The sequence below is a fragment of the Rhinolophus ferrumequinum genome, chromosome 12 (genome assembly GCF_004115265.2).
Source record: "Rhinolophus ferrumequinum isolate MPI-CBG mRhiFer1 chromosome 12, mRhiFer1_v1.p, whole genome shotgun sequence".
Classification (NCBI taxonomy): domain Eukaryota; kingdom Metazoa; phylum Chordata; class Mammalia; order Chiroptera; family Rhinolophidae; genus Rhinolophus; species Rhinolophus ferrumequinum.
In genome coordinates, this window is record NC_046295.1 from 72,680,672 (window position 1) to 72,697,463 (window position 16,792).

Consider the following 16,792-nt stretch of genomic DNA (forward strand, 5'->3'; position numbering starts at 1 on the left):
TGCCTGTCTGAGGTTGCTTTCCACGTGGAAAATCGTACCCGTCTTTGACTCTCCAGTCTTCTTTGGGCCAAACAGGGAGACATAAGATACAAACACAAAGGTGTAGCAAAGTCCCTGAAAGGATCCGTCTCACAGACTCTCCTTTCTTTGGGGACAAGTACAAGGAGACAGATAGGTAGACTGCTGCGTGGCGACAAAGAGGTTTTAAATCTGGGAATGTAAGGCTGATGTGTGCATTTAGTTAGAAAATGTAGGTAAAGTTCTAGCCCAGACCCAACTGTTCACCAAAAGCTCAGCATTATTAGGAAAGACAGTTTGAGGACGATTCTGATTTGGGAGCTATTCTGGCTTCAAGAGGCTTTGACTGGCCCCCATTTCTAGAGTGTTCGTGAGTTTACAGCTGTAGGTCAGCGGGACGCGGCAGCTTCACAGGAGTGTGACAACGCCTAACGCGCCTCAGCACTGGGGTCTCACGTGTTTCTTTAAGGCAGAAACAACTGGTACCAGTTTGCCGAGGCTCATCCACTACTTCTGCCGCAGTGAACTATTATGGTTTGGCTCTGGCCTGGGCAGAAATGGTCTCTCTATGCTCATCATTTTCTACACGCACAGAGGGCAGGGACCTTCCTTTCTTGTTCACTGCTGCACCTCAGTCCTGGTAGAGGTCCCGACACAGACTCGAGGTTCCATAAATAATGGCTGAAGGAAACTCTGAACGCCCTCTTGCTTCTGCGCCATGACGTCTTGTTGGCTGATTAGGGTGTGATGTTTACCTGGAGCCAGACTGGGATGGAGCAAAGGTGCCTGTGTCCACAGGAGTGAGGAATTAACAGAGGGGACTTACAAGTTCATGGTTTTCCCAGAGCAGGATCACGAGATGTGATGGTCCTGTCATCCTTTCTAGGTTCCTGAGATTCCCAAACCTCCTCCAGCCCCAGCAGACACAGGGCAGCATGAGGCCTGAGAACCAGAGCAGCGTGTCCCACTTCCTCCTGCGGGGGCTCCCCATCCGGCCCGAGCAGCAGGGCGCGTTCTTCTCCCTGTTCCTGGCCATGTACCTGACCACGGTGCTGGGGAACCTGCTCCTTATCCTGCTCATCAGGCTGGACGCTCGCCTGCACACGCCCATGTACTTCTTCCTCAGCCACTTGGCCTGCTCTGACGTTGCTGTTTCATCTGTCACCGTCCCTAAGATGCTCATGGACATGCTGACTCAGGACCAATCCATCCCCTATGCAGGGTGCATTTTTCAGTTGTATCTTTTCATAGTTTTTGGTACTTTTGACAATCTCCTTCTAGCGGTGATGGCATATGACAGGTACGTGGCCGTCTGTCACCCTCTACACTACCCCAGCATCATGAGGGAGGAGTTGTGTGTGACGCTGGTGGCTGGCACCTGGGTTGTCTCCTTTGTCCATGCCCTCTTGCACACCCTCCTATTGGTCCGACTGTCCTTCTGTGCTGACAGTACCATCAACCACTTTTTATGTGAGCTCACTGTGCTCCTGAAGCTGAGCTGCTCGGACAGCTCCCTCAATGAGCTGGTCCTCTTCACTGAGGGAGGAATACTTTTCATCTTGCCTTTGGGGAGTGTCTTAAGCTCCTATATCTGTATAGGGACTATCATCCTGAGGGTCCCCACCACGAAGAGACTCTTGAAAGCCTCTTCTACCTGTGGCTCCCATCTCTTTGTGGTATCGTTTTATTACGGGACACTCGCAAGCGTTTACTTTTTCTCTTCATCGTGGGATTCCAAAGACATAATTGCTTCAGTCATGTACACAGCAGTTACACCCATGCTGAATCCCTTCATCTATAGCCTGAGGAACAGAGACATAAAACAGGCCCTACGTGTGTTTGTCAATAGGGCTAACTTCTTCAAGTGACAATCACTAAATCCTCACATCGCAGTCATGAGCACAGAGAGCTATCTCTCCTAAGATGATTGCGAGGTCGACATCTGCATATAACTTCAATAGAACATGCATTCTATTCATATGTAGTGCTGTGAATATGTCAACTCAGGCACGTTTGCTCCTTGGATTGGTGATAATTCTTTATCCCTAATTAATGTTTTGTTTGTTCATCTCTTATAAGACATGTACATAATCCTATGCAAAACATGTCACAATTGTAAATGTGGATTTGTCTTTTTCTCCTTTGCGATATGTCAGTTATTGCTTATATATTGTTTATAGTATGTTATTCAGGACACACGATTTGGCATCACAATATTGCAGTGGTGAGCTGAAGCGTTCTGTCATTGGCTTTCAGCTGATTTTGTGCCTGTCTTCCCAACTCACATTCAGTGACATCACGTTGGTGGACTGAAATCAGCCATGATGAGAATAATTACAACGTATATGGACAATAATTACAATGCCCAAGGGACATGGGCAAGTGCTACAAAGCAAGGCTTAAAAAAACAACAGAGAGAAGTTGAAAAACTACATTTAGCTGCACAGCACTGCATTTATAACTAGGAGATATTTCTCATCATCTCTAGCAATGGGTCCGACATGAACATCTCATCTATTTCTTCTGATAACAGTATTGATACTTGATATCTATATCTACATCTATAGGGACTAGTATAGTATAGACAGTGGAGATGCACGTTTCTTGTTACTAGTATGTGCAAAATATTCGTTTTCCATTATTTTACTTTGAACCTTTCTATGTCCTTATATCTGAGAGGTGTCCAATGTTAATATAATAGTGTAAAGGTGGAATTTGATGTTTTTATGTAAATCAACAATTATTATATTTTGGACAATTTGATCTAATAACCTTAAATGCAATCAGAATATGTTTGAATTTATATCTTCCATATTACTACCATGTTTTCCCCAAAATAAGATTCAGCCAACCATTAGCTCTAATGTGTCTTTTGGAGCAATAATTAATATAAGACCTGGTATTATATTATGTTATGATATGTTATGATATGTTATATTATAAGACCCGGTCTTATATTATATTAAAATAAGACCACATCTTATATTAATTTTTGCTCCAAAAGATGCATAACAGCTGAAGATCCAGCTAGGTCTTATTTTTGGTGAAATACGGTATATGTTTCCTATTTGAGTCATTTTCATAATTATTCTCACTTCTATGTCTCCCTTTTGATTAAATAGATGTTTTGTTATTATATTACCCATCTATTAACTTATTAATCATACATTATTATTATTGTATAACTTTAACTATTAACTAACTATTATTATTATTGTATGACTCTTCTGTGCTTTATGTAGAAAGTACTTCTTGCTTCCTCTTTAAATTTTTAAAAATGTAGTATAATATGCATAACATGAAATTGGTCTTTTTAACCATTTGAGGTATCAATTCAGCGGCATTTAGTACATTCATCACAACCATCTCATTCTAGGTCCTCTAAAGGAAACTCTGTGGGACATCAACGCAATTGAATATTTTGCAACTGTGAAAAAAACAGCAAAGATAACTATGAATCAATATAGAGGGATTTTCAGGACATATTGTGAAATGGAAAAATATGCAATCTATAGCATGCTACCTTTTGTGTAACAATGAAGGGGAAATAAAAAATATACATGTATTTGTCCATTTTATGTAAAAGAAACACAAGAAGAATAAATCAGAAACTAGTGAGACTACTGTCCTACAGGACGTAGGTGGGGATAAGTAGAAAAAACGAGCAGATGAGCACATTTATTTGTATAGGGCCACATTAGTTCTTCTATTTGTCTGGATACTGAATCTCCTGAAGAGAAGCTGAGGAGCTGGGCAGCAGCCTGGAGCAGGTGTCTGAACTCACCGATGATGAGTACAGGTCAGAGGAGCTGGAAATCTGCACCTGGCGATGGATCTGCCTGTGGGCTCGTGGGTGGTGTATGAGACTCTGTGCTTGTGAGTGTGCTTGTGTGTGTGTGTGTGTGTGTGTGTGTGTACTGTATGCCTGTGTACATGTCAGTTGGTGGCTGCATGTATGTGTGTGTACTACACATGTGACTCACAGCCTGACTATTTCCTGACTTACATCCAATCGGGACCCTGTTTCAGTGCGTGGAGACCAAGTTACCAGCCTCCCAGCGTGTGATTAGGGACTCCTGACTCACACCCATGGTCATAAATTTCTGCATCACAGCTGAGCGATGAGAGCTGAGCATCGGGATGAGAGTGTTGTCTGGTTGCTGGAGGAGAAGAGGCCGAACTCACCAAGGAACCGAGCTCAGAAGGACTCAAACCTCAGCTCAGCAGTGTGTGCTAGTGCATGTGGGAGCTGTGTCTGTGCGTGACACACGCTTGTGAGAGCAGGAATGTGTATTGTTTGCTGTTGCCTGTGTGTATGTTCCCGTGGGTACCTTACCACGTGCAAGGGGTGTGGGTGGTGGCTTAGTGACTGCCTGTGACACACAGGCTTCACTGCCCCAGCTGACTGTCTTCCCCGGGAAGGGGTCGGGTCAGACGGCACCTCTCAGTAATGGGATGGTGTGTGCTGTTGGTGCAGTGAGTGTGGCTGGGTGTGCATGTGTGTTTTGGGGCATCTGATTTGCATCCATGACCTTAAGTATTTCCTTTAGGGCCCTCCTTCTGGGGCACCATTGGCTGAGATAACTGAACTCTAAGCAAGTCCCTGTTTCCTGAAACAGATCTGCTATCACTTTCATGTAGCTGAGTGTGAAGGAGTCATTCAGAATTTTGCAACCCTTTTCTTTCATATGTTATGTTATGTTATGTTATGTTATGTTATGTTATGTTATGTTATGTTATGTTATATAAGTCCCGGTCTTATATTAAAATAAGACCACATCTTATATTAAATTTTGCTCCAAAAGATGAATTACAGCTGATGGTCCAACTAGGTCTTATTTTAGGGAAACACGGTATACGTTTTCTATTTGAGACATTTTCGTAATTATTCTCACTTCTATCTCTCCCTTTTGATTAAATATATATTTTGTTATTATATTCCCCATCTATTAACTTATTAATCATACATTATTATTATTTTATACTTTTCTGTAGAGGTTACTTCCTGCCTTTCCTTTAAATTTTTAAAAATGTAGTAACATATGCATAACATGAAATTGACCGATTTAACCATTTGAGGTATCAATTCAGTGGCATTTAGTACATTCATCACTACCATCTCATTCTAGGTCCCCTGAAGGAAACTCTGTGGGACAGCAACGCACTTGAGTACTTTGCAACTGTGAAAAAAACAGCAAAGATATCTATGAGTCAATATGGAGGGATTTCCAGGACATATTGTTAAATGGGAAAAAACACAATCTACAGCACACGACCTTTTGTGTATAAATGAAGGGGGAATAAAAAATATACATGTATTCGTCCATTTTACGTAAAAGAAACACAAGAAGAATAAATCAGAAACTCGTGAGACTGCTCTCCTACAGGAGGTGGGTGGGACTGGGTAGAAAAGATGGGGTGATGAGTACATTTGTTGGCATAGTTTTGATCATGTGACCTATTACCACCTAAATTAAGGAGAAGAGGTGGTGAATAAAGTAAAAGAGAATAAAAGAAAACAAGTGAACCTAAGTACATTGAAAATCAATACCATTATTAGACTTAAGGGGAAACTAAAATAACTAAGCTAAGTTATTCTTGAACCCAGATTTTGTCTACATGCTCTCACAATAAAATAAAAAACTCCTGGGAACAAAGCTTTGAGCTGCAGTTAGTGGGTCATTAGTAGTGGTATTAATGTAGAAATAGGAATAGTGGTGTTCATGAGTGGGGATTAGGATCTTCTTACAGGAGAATGCAACTAATAAATGTATTAATAGAAGAAACGTTAGAATTAGAAAACCAGCATTTGGCCTCCACATTTGCGATAACTTTGTCACACAAAAATCACCAGTGGATGTTAAACACAGTGGGTGTAATTATTAAAGAAAAAAGGTAACTTGTATAGTCTCAAAATACCTACCCAAATGATACCTATTAATTTCAAGGTTAAAACAGTAACTTTACAGTAGAGAACCTGGCAGACACCACTGTAGTCAATTGATCAAGGACAAGAAACACTAGTAAGTGCAAAAATTGGTGTCATGCCTTCTGATGATAAGCACTGTGGTACATCGGCCATAAATCTAAGCCTGAGTTATACATCCATACATCCATACAAACAAACATAGAGAAGGTAAACAGAGTAAAATGTTACCCATTAGGGAATCTGGGTGAAGCCTGCCCAGGAATTCTTCATGTCATGTTTACAACTCAACTCTATCTTTAGAATCATTTCAAAATAAAAAGTTGAAAAGTCTTTTATGTCCCAGCTGGAAAAATGCCAAAGAACACAGGCGTCCAGGTCACAGCTGGCATCAGGGACACCATTTCCTGGGACCCCAGATCTTTGGCTCTTGGACACGCAGCTCCCCAAAGGACAGGAAGAAATTAGCCAGAAGCCTGGGGACTTTGTTTCAGTCCTCTCATTACTAATTAACTGCTATCTTTAGACACTTCTCTGGAGCTGGTTAAGGAACACGAAAGTTTGTTAGAAGCACTAGGGCCACAGATAGTCCTTTTCATCTGGATACTGAGTCTCCTGGAGAGAAGCTGAGGAGCTGGGCAGCAGCCTGGAGCAGGTGTCTGAACTCACCGATGATGAGTACAGGTCAGAGGAGCTGGAAATCTGCATCTGGTGATGGATCTGCCTGTGGGCTCGTGGGTGGTGTATGAGACTCTTTGCTCATGAGTGTGCTTGTGTGTGTGTGTGTGTGTGTGTGTGTGTGTACTGTATGCCTGTGTATATGTCATTTGGTTGCTGCATGTATGTGTGTGTACTACATGTGTGACTCACAGCCTGACTATTTCCTGAGTTACATCCAATCTGGACCCTGTTTCAGTGCGTGGAGACCAAGTTACTAGCCTCCCAGCGTGTGATTAGGGACTCCTGACTCACACCCTTGATCATAAATTTCTGCACCACAGCTGAGCGATGAGGGCAAAGCATCGGGAGTGAGAGTGTTGTCTCGCTGCTGGAGGAGAAGAGGTTCGAACTCACCAAGGAACCGAGCTTAGAAGGGCTCAAACCTCAGCTCAGCAGTGTGTGCTAGTGCACGTGGGAGCTGTGTCTGTGAGTGACACACACGTGTGTGAGAGCAGGAATGTGTATTGTTTGCTGTTGCCTATGTGTATGTCACCGTGGGTGCGTCACCACGTGCATGAGGTGTGGGTGGTGATTTAGTGACTGCCTGTGACTGAACAGGCTTCTGTGCCCCAGCTGACTGTCTTCCCTGGGAAGGGGATGGGTCAGACGGCACCTCTCAGTAATGGGAGGGTGTCTGCTTTGGTGCAGTGAGTGTGGCTGCGTGTGCATGTGTGTTTTGGGGCATCTGATTTGCATCCATGACCTCAAGTATTTCCTTAAGGGCCCTCCTTGTGGGGCATCATTGGCTGAGATAACTGAACTCTAAGCAAGTCCCTGTTTCCTGAAATACACCTGCTATCACTTTCATATAGCTGAGTGTGAAGGAGTCATTCAGAATTTTGCAACCCTTTCCTTTCATTAAATATCCCCACAAAAAGAAAGAAAGATAGAAAATGACAACAATAACAACAAAACTCTGTGCATCATGTTGTGTGAAGTTACTGGACCGAATCGCCATCAAATAATGGTGAGAACTTGAGAAAGTTACTTAACTCTTTGGCCTCAGTTTCCACATGTATAAAAAAGGAAAGAATTGCATTTGCCTTGTGGATCTTACGGAGGGTCTTGGTAAATATTTCTTGTATAAATAGAAGTTAATGTATTTGAGAATTTTTTTCAGTTTTAAAGTTTATAAATATGAAGGAATGAAATTATCTAGGCAGGGGACTAAGAAAATTTTGGACACCTTTGGGTCCTCACAACTCTGAAATAATGTACTGTGCTTGGCCCCCGCTAACCAACAGAAGGGAGGTTTCCTGTGTATTGGTTAAAAACATGGGCTCTGATCACACAGACGTACTGGACTGAACCCCATGGAGTAGCTAATACGTGGTAACTTTTTTTTTTTTTAGGGTTGAACTTGAAACATTTATTTATTTATTTATTTATTTATTTATTTTGTATTAGTTTCAGGTGTACAGAACAATGTAATAGTTAAACATTTATCATTTATATCCCTCACACAGTGATAACTCCCTTCCCCCATCTACCACCCCTCTGACATCTCATACAACCATAATATTTCCATTGCCTCTATCCCTAATGCTGTACTCCGCTTCTTGTATATATATAAAATTGTAGTTAACATTCATTATTGTTCAGCTTCAGCTTCAAGTGTACAGTGCAGTGATCAGGCATCTACAGAAACAGTCTCAGGGACACAGAGGAAAAACTGAGGGCCGCTAGATGGGAGGGAGAGGCGGGGATAAGGGGGAAGGTGAGTGGACTAGAAAACACAATCAGTACCCACAAGACTACCACGGGGATACAAAAGTCAATTTGGGGAATGTAATCAATAATGTTGTAAAGACTTTTTTTTTTTTTAATTTTATTTTTTAAATTTATTGGGGTGACAATTGTTAGTAAAATTACATAGATTTCAGGTTTGCAATTCTGTATCACATCATCCATAAATTACACTGTGTGTTCACCACCCAGAGTCAGTTCCCCTTCCATCACCATATATTTGATCCCCCTTACCCTCATCTCCCACCCCCCGTGGTAACTTTTAATCTACAGAAAATACATATATATACACACACACACACACACACACACACACACACACACTATATACTATGTACATTTTTGACAATATACTATATACTATATACATCTATAGACAATACATATCAATTTATATATATCTCATATATTATAGATACAGATATATATGTGTTTGTGTTGGTGTCATTCTTCCCCTACTGTTGTGTGCCTATGGAATTTTTGTCATTTCTGTTCCAATATCTTAAACCTAAATAGGTCAAAGAACACAAATTCTTAGTGCAGCTGTGAAGAGGTGCCGCGTCCAGCACGATGAGGGTTGTGGGGAGCGAGGAGGGCAGCGCAGGGTTAAGAAAAGACAGTAGCCATGAATAGAGTTTAAGTGCCAGGGCCAAGGGACCGGCAGCCTCAAAGACTGGGCTGTGGGCTGTGGTGCCTAATCGGGCCTCTACATCAGCTTTTATTAGTTAGGTGGGGAAGCAAAGGAGATAAAGCTTGTCAATCTCAAGATCTGTGAATTCCACACACTACAATAGGAAACTGATTCAAGCCAATCACCCTTACCTGCAGGCAGCTGCACCACAAGTCTCAGGGTGTCTGTACTTCCCCAATGGACAAAACCTAGATGCATATGAATAGATGGAGAGCACATCATTGAATCTCTTCCCTTGCAGGTTTTGGAAGGAATGCAGCCACAGGCAGAGGCTTTCCTTAGCCTGGGGAAGGTGGGGGGCTGTGCCCACCTCTACGAACCCCCTGGGTTCTCCTGTTGGTCCCCACTCTACTGTGCCTGTCTGAGGTTTCTTTCCACGTGGAAAATCGTACCCGTCTTTGACTCTCCAGTCTTCTTTGGGCCAAACAGGGAGACATAAGATACAAACACAAAGGTGTAGCAAAGTCCCTGAAAGGATCCCTCTCACAGACTCTCCTTTCTTTGGGGACAAGTACAAGGAGACAGATAGGTAGACTGCTGCGTGGCGACAAAGAGGTTTTAAATCTGGGAATGTAAGGCTGATGTGTGCATTTAGTTAGAAAATGTAGGTAAAGTTCTAGCCCAGACCCAACTGTTTACCAAAAGCTCAGCATTATTAGGAAAGACAGTTTGAGGACGATTCTGATTTGGGAGCTATTCTGGCTTCAAGAGGCTTTGACTGGCCCCCATTTCTAGAGTGTTCGTGAGTTTACAGCTGTAGGTCAGCGGGACGCGGCAGCTTCACAGGAGTGTGACAACGCCTAACACGCCTCAGCACTGGGGTCTCACGTGTTTCTTTAAGGCAGAAACAACTGGTACCAGTTTGCCGAGGCTCATCCACTACTTCTGCCGCAGTGAACTATTATGGTTTGGCTCTGGCCTGGGCAGAAATGGTCTCTCTATGCTGATCATTTTCTACACGCACAGAGGGCAGGGACCTTCCTTTCTTGTTCACTGCTGCACCTCAGTCCTGGTAGAGGTCCCGACACAGACTCGAGGTTCCATAAATAATGGCTGAAGGAAACTCTGAACGCCCTCTTGCTTCTGCGCCATGACGTCTTGTTGGCTGATTAGGGTGTGATGTTTTCCTGGAGCCAGACTGGGATGGAGCAAAGGCGCCTGTGTCCACAGGAGCGAGGAATTAACAGAGGGGACTTACACGTTCATGGTTTTCCCAGAGCAGGACCACGAGATGTGATCGTCCTGTCATCCTTTCTAGGTTCCTGAGATTCCCAAACCTCCTCCATCCCCAGCAGACACAGGGCAGCATGAGGCCTGAGAACCAGAGCAGCGTGTCCCACTTCCTCCTGCGGGGGCTCCCCATCCGGCCCGAGCAGCAGGGCGCGTTCTTCGCCCTGTTCCTGGCCATGTACCTGACCACGGTGCTGGGGAACCTGCTCCTTATCCTGCTCATCAGGCTGGACGCTCGCCTGCACACGCCCATGTACTTCTTCCTCAGCCACTTGGCCTGCTCTGACGTTGCTGTTTCATCTGTCACCGTCCCTAAGATGCTCATGGACATGCTGACTCAGGACCAATCCATCCCCTATGTAGGGTGCATTTTTCAGTTGTATGTTTTCATAGTTTTTGGTGCTTTTGACAATCTCCTTCTAGCGGTGATGGCGTATGACAGGTACGTGGCCGTCTGTCACCCTCTACACTACCCCAGCATCATGAGGGAGGAGCTGTGTGTGACGCTGGTGGCTGGCTCCTGGGTTGTCTCCTTTGTCCATGCCCTCTTGCACACCCTCCTCTTGGTCCGACTGTCCTTCTGCGCTGACAGTACCATCAACCACTTTTTCTGTGACCTCACTGTGCTCCTGAAGCTGAGCTGCTCGGACATCTCCGTCAATGAGCTGGTCCTCTTCACTGAGGGAGGAATACTTTTAATCGTGCCTTTGGGGAGTGTCTTATGCTCATATATCTGTATAGGGACTATCATCCTGAGGGTCCCTACCACAAAGAGACTCTTGAAAGCCTTTTCTACCTGTGGCTCCCATCTCTTTGTGGTATCGTTTTATTACGGGACTCTCGCAAGCGTTTACTTTTTCTCTTCATCGTGGGACTCCAAAGACATAATTGCTTCAGTCATGTACACAGCAGTTACACCCATGCTGAATCCCTTCATCTATAGCCTGAGGAACAGAGACATAAAACAGGCCCTACGTGTGTTTGTCAATAGGACTAACTTCTTCAAGTGACAATCACTAAATCCTCACATCGCAGTCATGAGCACAGCGAGCTATCTCTCCTAAGATGATTGCGAGGTCGACATCTCCATATAACTTCAATAGAACATGCATTCTGCTGTCATATGTAGTGCTGTGAATATGTCAACTAGGACAAGTTTGCTACTTGGATTGGTGATAATTCTGTATCCCTAATTAATGTTGTTGCCTATTCATCTCTTTTGAAATATGTGCAAAACCCTATGCAAACATGTCACAATTAAAATTTGGATTTGTCTTTTTCTCCTTGTAATATGTCAATTTTTGCTTATATTTTGTTTATAGTATGTTATTCAGGACACACCGATTTGGCGTCACAATATTGCAGTGGTGAGCTGAAGCTGGCTTTCATTGGCTTTGAACTGATTGTGTGCCTGTCTCTGCAACTCACATTCAATGACGTCATGTTTGTAGACTGAAATCATCCACGATAAGAATAATTACAATGGACTTGGGCAGTAACTACAATGCCCAAGGGACATGGGCAAGTGCTACAAAGCAAGGCTTGTAAAAAAAGCAAAAAAAAAAAAAAAAAAACTGAGAAGTTTAAAAATACATTTAGCAGCACACCACTGCATTTATAATTAGAAAATATTTTCTTATTATCACTAGCAATGGGTCCTAAATGAAACTTTCATCTATTTCTTCTGATAGTAGTATAGAAAGTTGATATCTTTATCTACATCTATAGATACTAGTATAGTATAGACAGTAAAGATGCAAGTTTCTTGTGACTAGTATGTGCAAAATATTCCTTTTCCATTATTTTACTTTAAACCTTTCTACGTCCTTATATCTGTGAGGTGTCCACTGTTAATAGTGAAAAGGCGGATTTTGATGTTTTTATGTAATCAACAATTATTATATTTCTGGAGAATTTAATCTACTAACATTGAATGCAATCATGATATATTTTAATTTATATTTTCAATATTACTACTGTGTTTCCCCGAAAATAAGACCTAGCCGGACCATCAGCTCTAATGCACCTTTTGGAGCAATAATTAATATAAGGCCTGGTATTATATTCTATTATATAACATTATATTGTATTTTATTATATAAGACCCGATCTTATATTATATTAAAATAAGATCGGGTCTTATATTAATATTTGCTCCAAAAGATGCATTAGAGGTGATGGTCCAGCTAGGTCTTATTTTTGGTGAAATACCGTATATATTTTCTATTTGAGACATTTTCATAATTATTCTCACTTCTATCTCTCCCTTTTGATTAAATATATATTTTGTTATTATATTCCCCATCTATTAACTTATTAATCATACATTATTATTTTATGACTTTTCAGTGCTTTGTGTAGTGATTACTTCTTGCTTCCTCTTTAAATTTTTTAATATGTAGTATAATATGCATAACATGAAATTAGTCTTTTTAACCATTTGAGGTATCAATTCAGCGGCATTTAGTACATTCATCACCACCATCTCATTCTAGGTCCCCTGAAGGAAACTCTGTGGGACATCAACGCAATTGAGTACTTTGCAACTGTGAAAAAAACAGCAAAGATAACTATGAATCAATATAGAGGGATTTCAAGGACATATTGTGAAATGGAAAAATATGCAATCTATAGCATGCTACCTTTTGTGTAACAATGAAGGGGAAATAAAAAATATACATGTATTCGTCCATTTTATGTAAAAGAAACACAAGAAGAATAAATCAGAAACTAGTGAGACTACTGTCCTACAGGAGGTAGGTGGGAATAAGTAGAAAAGACGAGCAGATGAGCACATTTATTTGTATAGGGCCACATTAGTTCTTCTATTTGTCTGGATACTGAGTCTCCTGAAGAGAAGCTGAGGAGCTGGGCAGCAGCCTGGAGCAGGTGTCTGAACTCACCGATGATGAGTACAGGTCAGAGGAGCTGGAAATCTGCACCTGGCGATGGATCTGCCTGTGGGCTCGTGGGTGGTGTATGAGACTCTGTGCTCGTGAGTGTGCTTGTGTGTGTGTGTGTGTGTGTGTGTGTGTGTACTGTATGCCTGTGTACATGTCAGTTGGTGGCTGCATGTATGTGTGTGTACTACATATGTGACTCACAGCCTGACTATTTCTGGACTTACATCCAGTCGGGACCCTGTTTCAGTGCGTGGAGACCAAGTTACCAGCCTCCCAGCGTGTGATTAGGGACTCCTGACTCACACCCATGGTCATAAATTTCTGCATCACAGCTGAGCGATGAGAGCTGAGCATCGGGAGTGAGACTGTTTCGCTGCTGGAGGAGAAGAAGCCCGATCTCACCAAGGAACCGAGCTCAGAAGGGCTCAAACCTCAGCTTAGCAGTGTGTGCTAGTGCATGTGGGAGCTGTGTCTGTGAGTGACACATGCGTGTGAGAGCAGGAATGTGTATTGTTTGCTGTTGCCTGTGTGTATGTTCCCGTGGGTACATTACCACGTGCATGAGGTGTGGGTGGTGGCTTAGTGACTGCCTTTGACAGACAGGCTTCACTGCCCCAGCTGACTGTCTTCCCTGGGAAGGGGACGGGTCAGACGGCACCTCTCAGTAATGGGACGGTGTGTGCTTTGGTGCAGTGAGTGTGGCTGGGTGTGCATGTGTGTTTTAGGGCATCTGATTTGCATCCATGACCTCAAGTATTTCCTTAAGGGCCCTCCTTCTGGGGCACCATTGGCTGAGATAACTGAACTCTAAGCAAGTCCCTGTTTCCTGAAACAGACCTGCTATCACTTTCATGTAGCTGAGTGTGAAGGAGTCATTCAGAATTTTGCAACCCTTTACTTTCATGTTATGTTATGTTATGTTATGTTATGTTATGTTATGTTATGTTATGTTATGTTATATAAGTCCCGGTCTTATATTAAAATAAGACCACGTCTTATATTAAATTTTGCTCCAAAAGATGAATTACAGCTGATGGTCCAACTAGGTCTTATTTTAGGGAAACACGGTATACGTTTTCTATTTGAGACATTTTCGTAATTATTCTCACTTCTGTCTCTCCCTTTTGATTAAATATATATTTTGTTATTATATTCCCCATCTATTAACTTATTAATCATACATTATTATTATTTTATGCTTTTCTGTAGAGGTTACTTCCTGCCTTCCCTTTACATTTTTTAAAATGTAGTAACATATGCATAACATGAAATTGACCGATTTAACCATTTGAGGTATCAATTCAGTGGCATTTAGTACATTCATCACCACCATCTCATTCTAGGTCCCCTGAAGGAAACTCTGTGGGACAGCAACGCACTTGAGTACTTTGCAACTGTGAAAAAAACAGCAAAGATATCTACGAATCAATATGGAGGGATTTCCAGGACATATTGTTAAATGGGAAAAAACACAATCTACAGCACACGACCTTTTGTGTATAAATGAAGGGGGAATAAAAAATATACATGTATTCGTCCATTTTACGTAAAAGAAACACAAGAAGAATAAATCAGAAACTAGTGAGACTGCTCTCCTACAGGAGGTGGGTGGGACTGGGTAGAAAAGATGGGGTGATGAGTACATTTGTTGGCATAGTTTTGATCATGTGACCTATTACCACCTAAATTAAGGAGAAGAGGTGGTGAATAAAGTAAAAGAGAATAAAAGAAAACAAGTGAACCTAAGTACATTGAAAATCAATACCATTATTAGACTTAAGGGGAAACTAAAATAACTAAGCTAAGTTATTCTTGAACCCAGATTTTGTCTACATGCTCTCACAATAAAATAAAAAACTCCTGGGAACAAAGCTTTGAGCTGCAGTTAGTGGGTCATTAGTAGTGGTATTAATGTAGAAATAGGAATAGAGGTGTTCATGAGTGGGGATTAGGGAAAGATCCTTCTTACAGGAGAATGCAACTAATTAATGTATTAATAGAAGAAACGTTAGAATTAGAAAACCAGCATTTGGCCTCCACATTTGCAATAACTTTGTCACACAAAAATCACCAGCGGATGTTAAACACAGTGGGTGAAATTATTTGAAGAACAAAGGTAACTTGTATAGTCTCAAAATACCTACCCAAATGATACCTATTAATTTCAAGGTTAAAACAGTAACTTTACAGTAGAGAACCTGGCAGACACCACTGTAGTCAATTGATCAAGGACAAGAAACACTAGTAAGTGCAAAAATTGGTGTCATGCCTTCTGATGATATGCACTGTGGTACATCGGCCATAAATCCAAGCCTGAGTTATACATCCGTACATCCATACATACAAACATAGAGAAGGTAAACAGAGTAAAATGTTACCCATTAGGGAATCTGGGTGAAGCCTGCCCAGGAATTCTTCATGTCATGTTTACAACTCAACTCTATCTTTAGAATCATTTCAAAATAAAAAGTTGAAAAGTCTTTTATGTCCCAGCTGGAACAATGCCAAAGAACACAGGCGTCCAGGTCACAGCTGGCATCAGGGACACCATTTCCTGGGACCCCAGATCTTTGGCTCTTGGACACGCAGCTCCCCAAAGGACAGGAAGAAATTAGCCAGAAGCCTGGGGACTTTGTTTCAGTCCTCTCATTACTAATTAACTGTTTTCTTTAGACTCACTTCTCTGGAGCTGGTTAAGGAACACGAAAGTTTGTTAGAAGCACTAGGGCCACAGATAGTCCTTTTCATCTGGATACTGAGTCTCCTGGAGAGAAGCTGAGGAGCTGGGCAGCAGCCTACAGCAGGTGTCTGAACTCACCGATGATGAGTACAGGTCAGAGGAGCTGGAAATCTGCACCTGGTGATGGATCTGCCTGTGGGCTCGTGGGTGGTGTATGAGACTCTTTGCTCATGAGTGTGCTTGTGTGTGTGTGTGTGTGTGTGTGTACTGTATGCCTGTGTATATGTCATTTGGTGGCTGCATGTATGTGTGTGTACTACATATGTGACTCACAGCCTGACTTTTTCCTGAGTTACATCCAATCTGGACCCTGTTTCAGTGCGTGGAGACCAAGTTACTAGCCTCCCAGCGTGTGATTAGGGACTCCTGACTCACACCCTTGATCATAAATTTCTGCACCACAGCTGAGCGATGAGAGCTGAGCATCGGGAGTGAGAGTGTTGTCTCGCTGCTGGAGGAGAAGAGGTTCGAACTCACCGAGGAACCGAGCTCAGAAGGGCTCAAACCTCTGCTCAACAGTGTGTGCTAGTGCACGTGGGAGCTGTGTCTGTGAGTGACACATGCGTGTGAGAGCAGGAATGTGTATTGTTTGCTGTTGCCTGTGTGTATGTTCCCGTGGGTGTGTTACATGTGCATGAGGTGTGGGTGGTGGTTTAGTGACTGCCTGTGACTGAACAGGCTTCTCTGCCCCAGCTGACTGTCTTCCCTGGGAAGGGGACGGGTCAGACGGCACCTCTCAGTAATGGGAGGGTGTCTGCTTTGGTGCAGTGAGTGTGGCTGGGTGTGCATGTGTGTTTTAGGGCATCTGATTTGCATCC

At 42.5% G+C, this 16,792-nt stretch overlaps 1 protein-coding gene across 1 annotated transcript; it reads left to right on the forward strand.

The window, feature by feature from the left end:
- Positions 1-953: 953 nt before the first annotated feature.
- LOC117032149 (olfactory receptor 1J4-like) lies at positions 954-11,341 on the forward strand. Its single transcript, XM_033123427.1, has 2 exons — positions 954-1,450; positions 10,408-11,341. Exons 1-2 carry the CDS (start codon positions 954-956, stop codon positions 11,339-11,341), a joined length of 1,431 nt encoding a protein of 476 aa, XP_032979318.1.
- The last annotated feature ends 5,451 nt before the right edge of the window (positions 11,342-16,792 follow it).

Excerpts from the sequence above, each read along its gene's own strand:
- LOC117032149 (XM_033123427.1), top strand. The coding sequence starts at position 954 with ATGAGGCCTGAGAACCAGAGCAGCGTGTCCCACTTCCTCCTGCGGGGG. Across the intron at positions 1,451-10,407 it reads ACCCTCCTATTGGTCCGACT|CATGAGGCCTGAGAACCAGA; the intron begins GTCCTTCTGTGC and ends GACACAGGGCAG.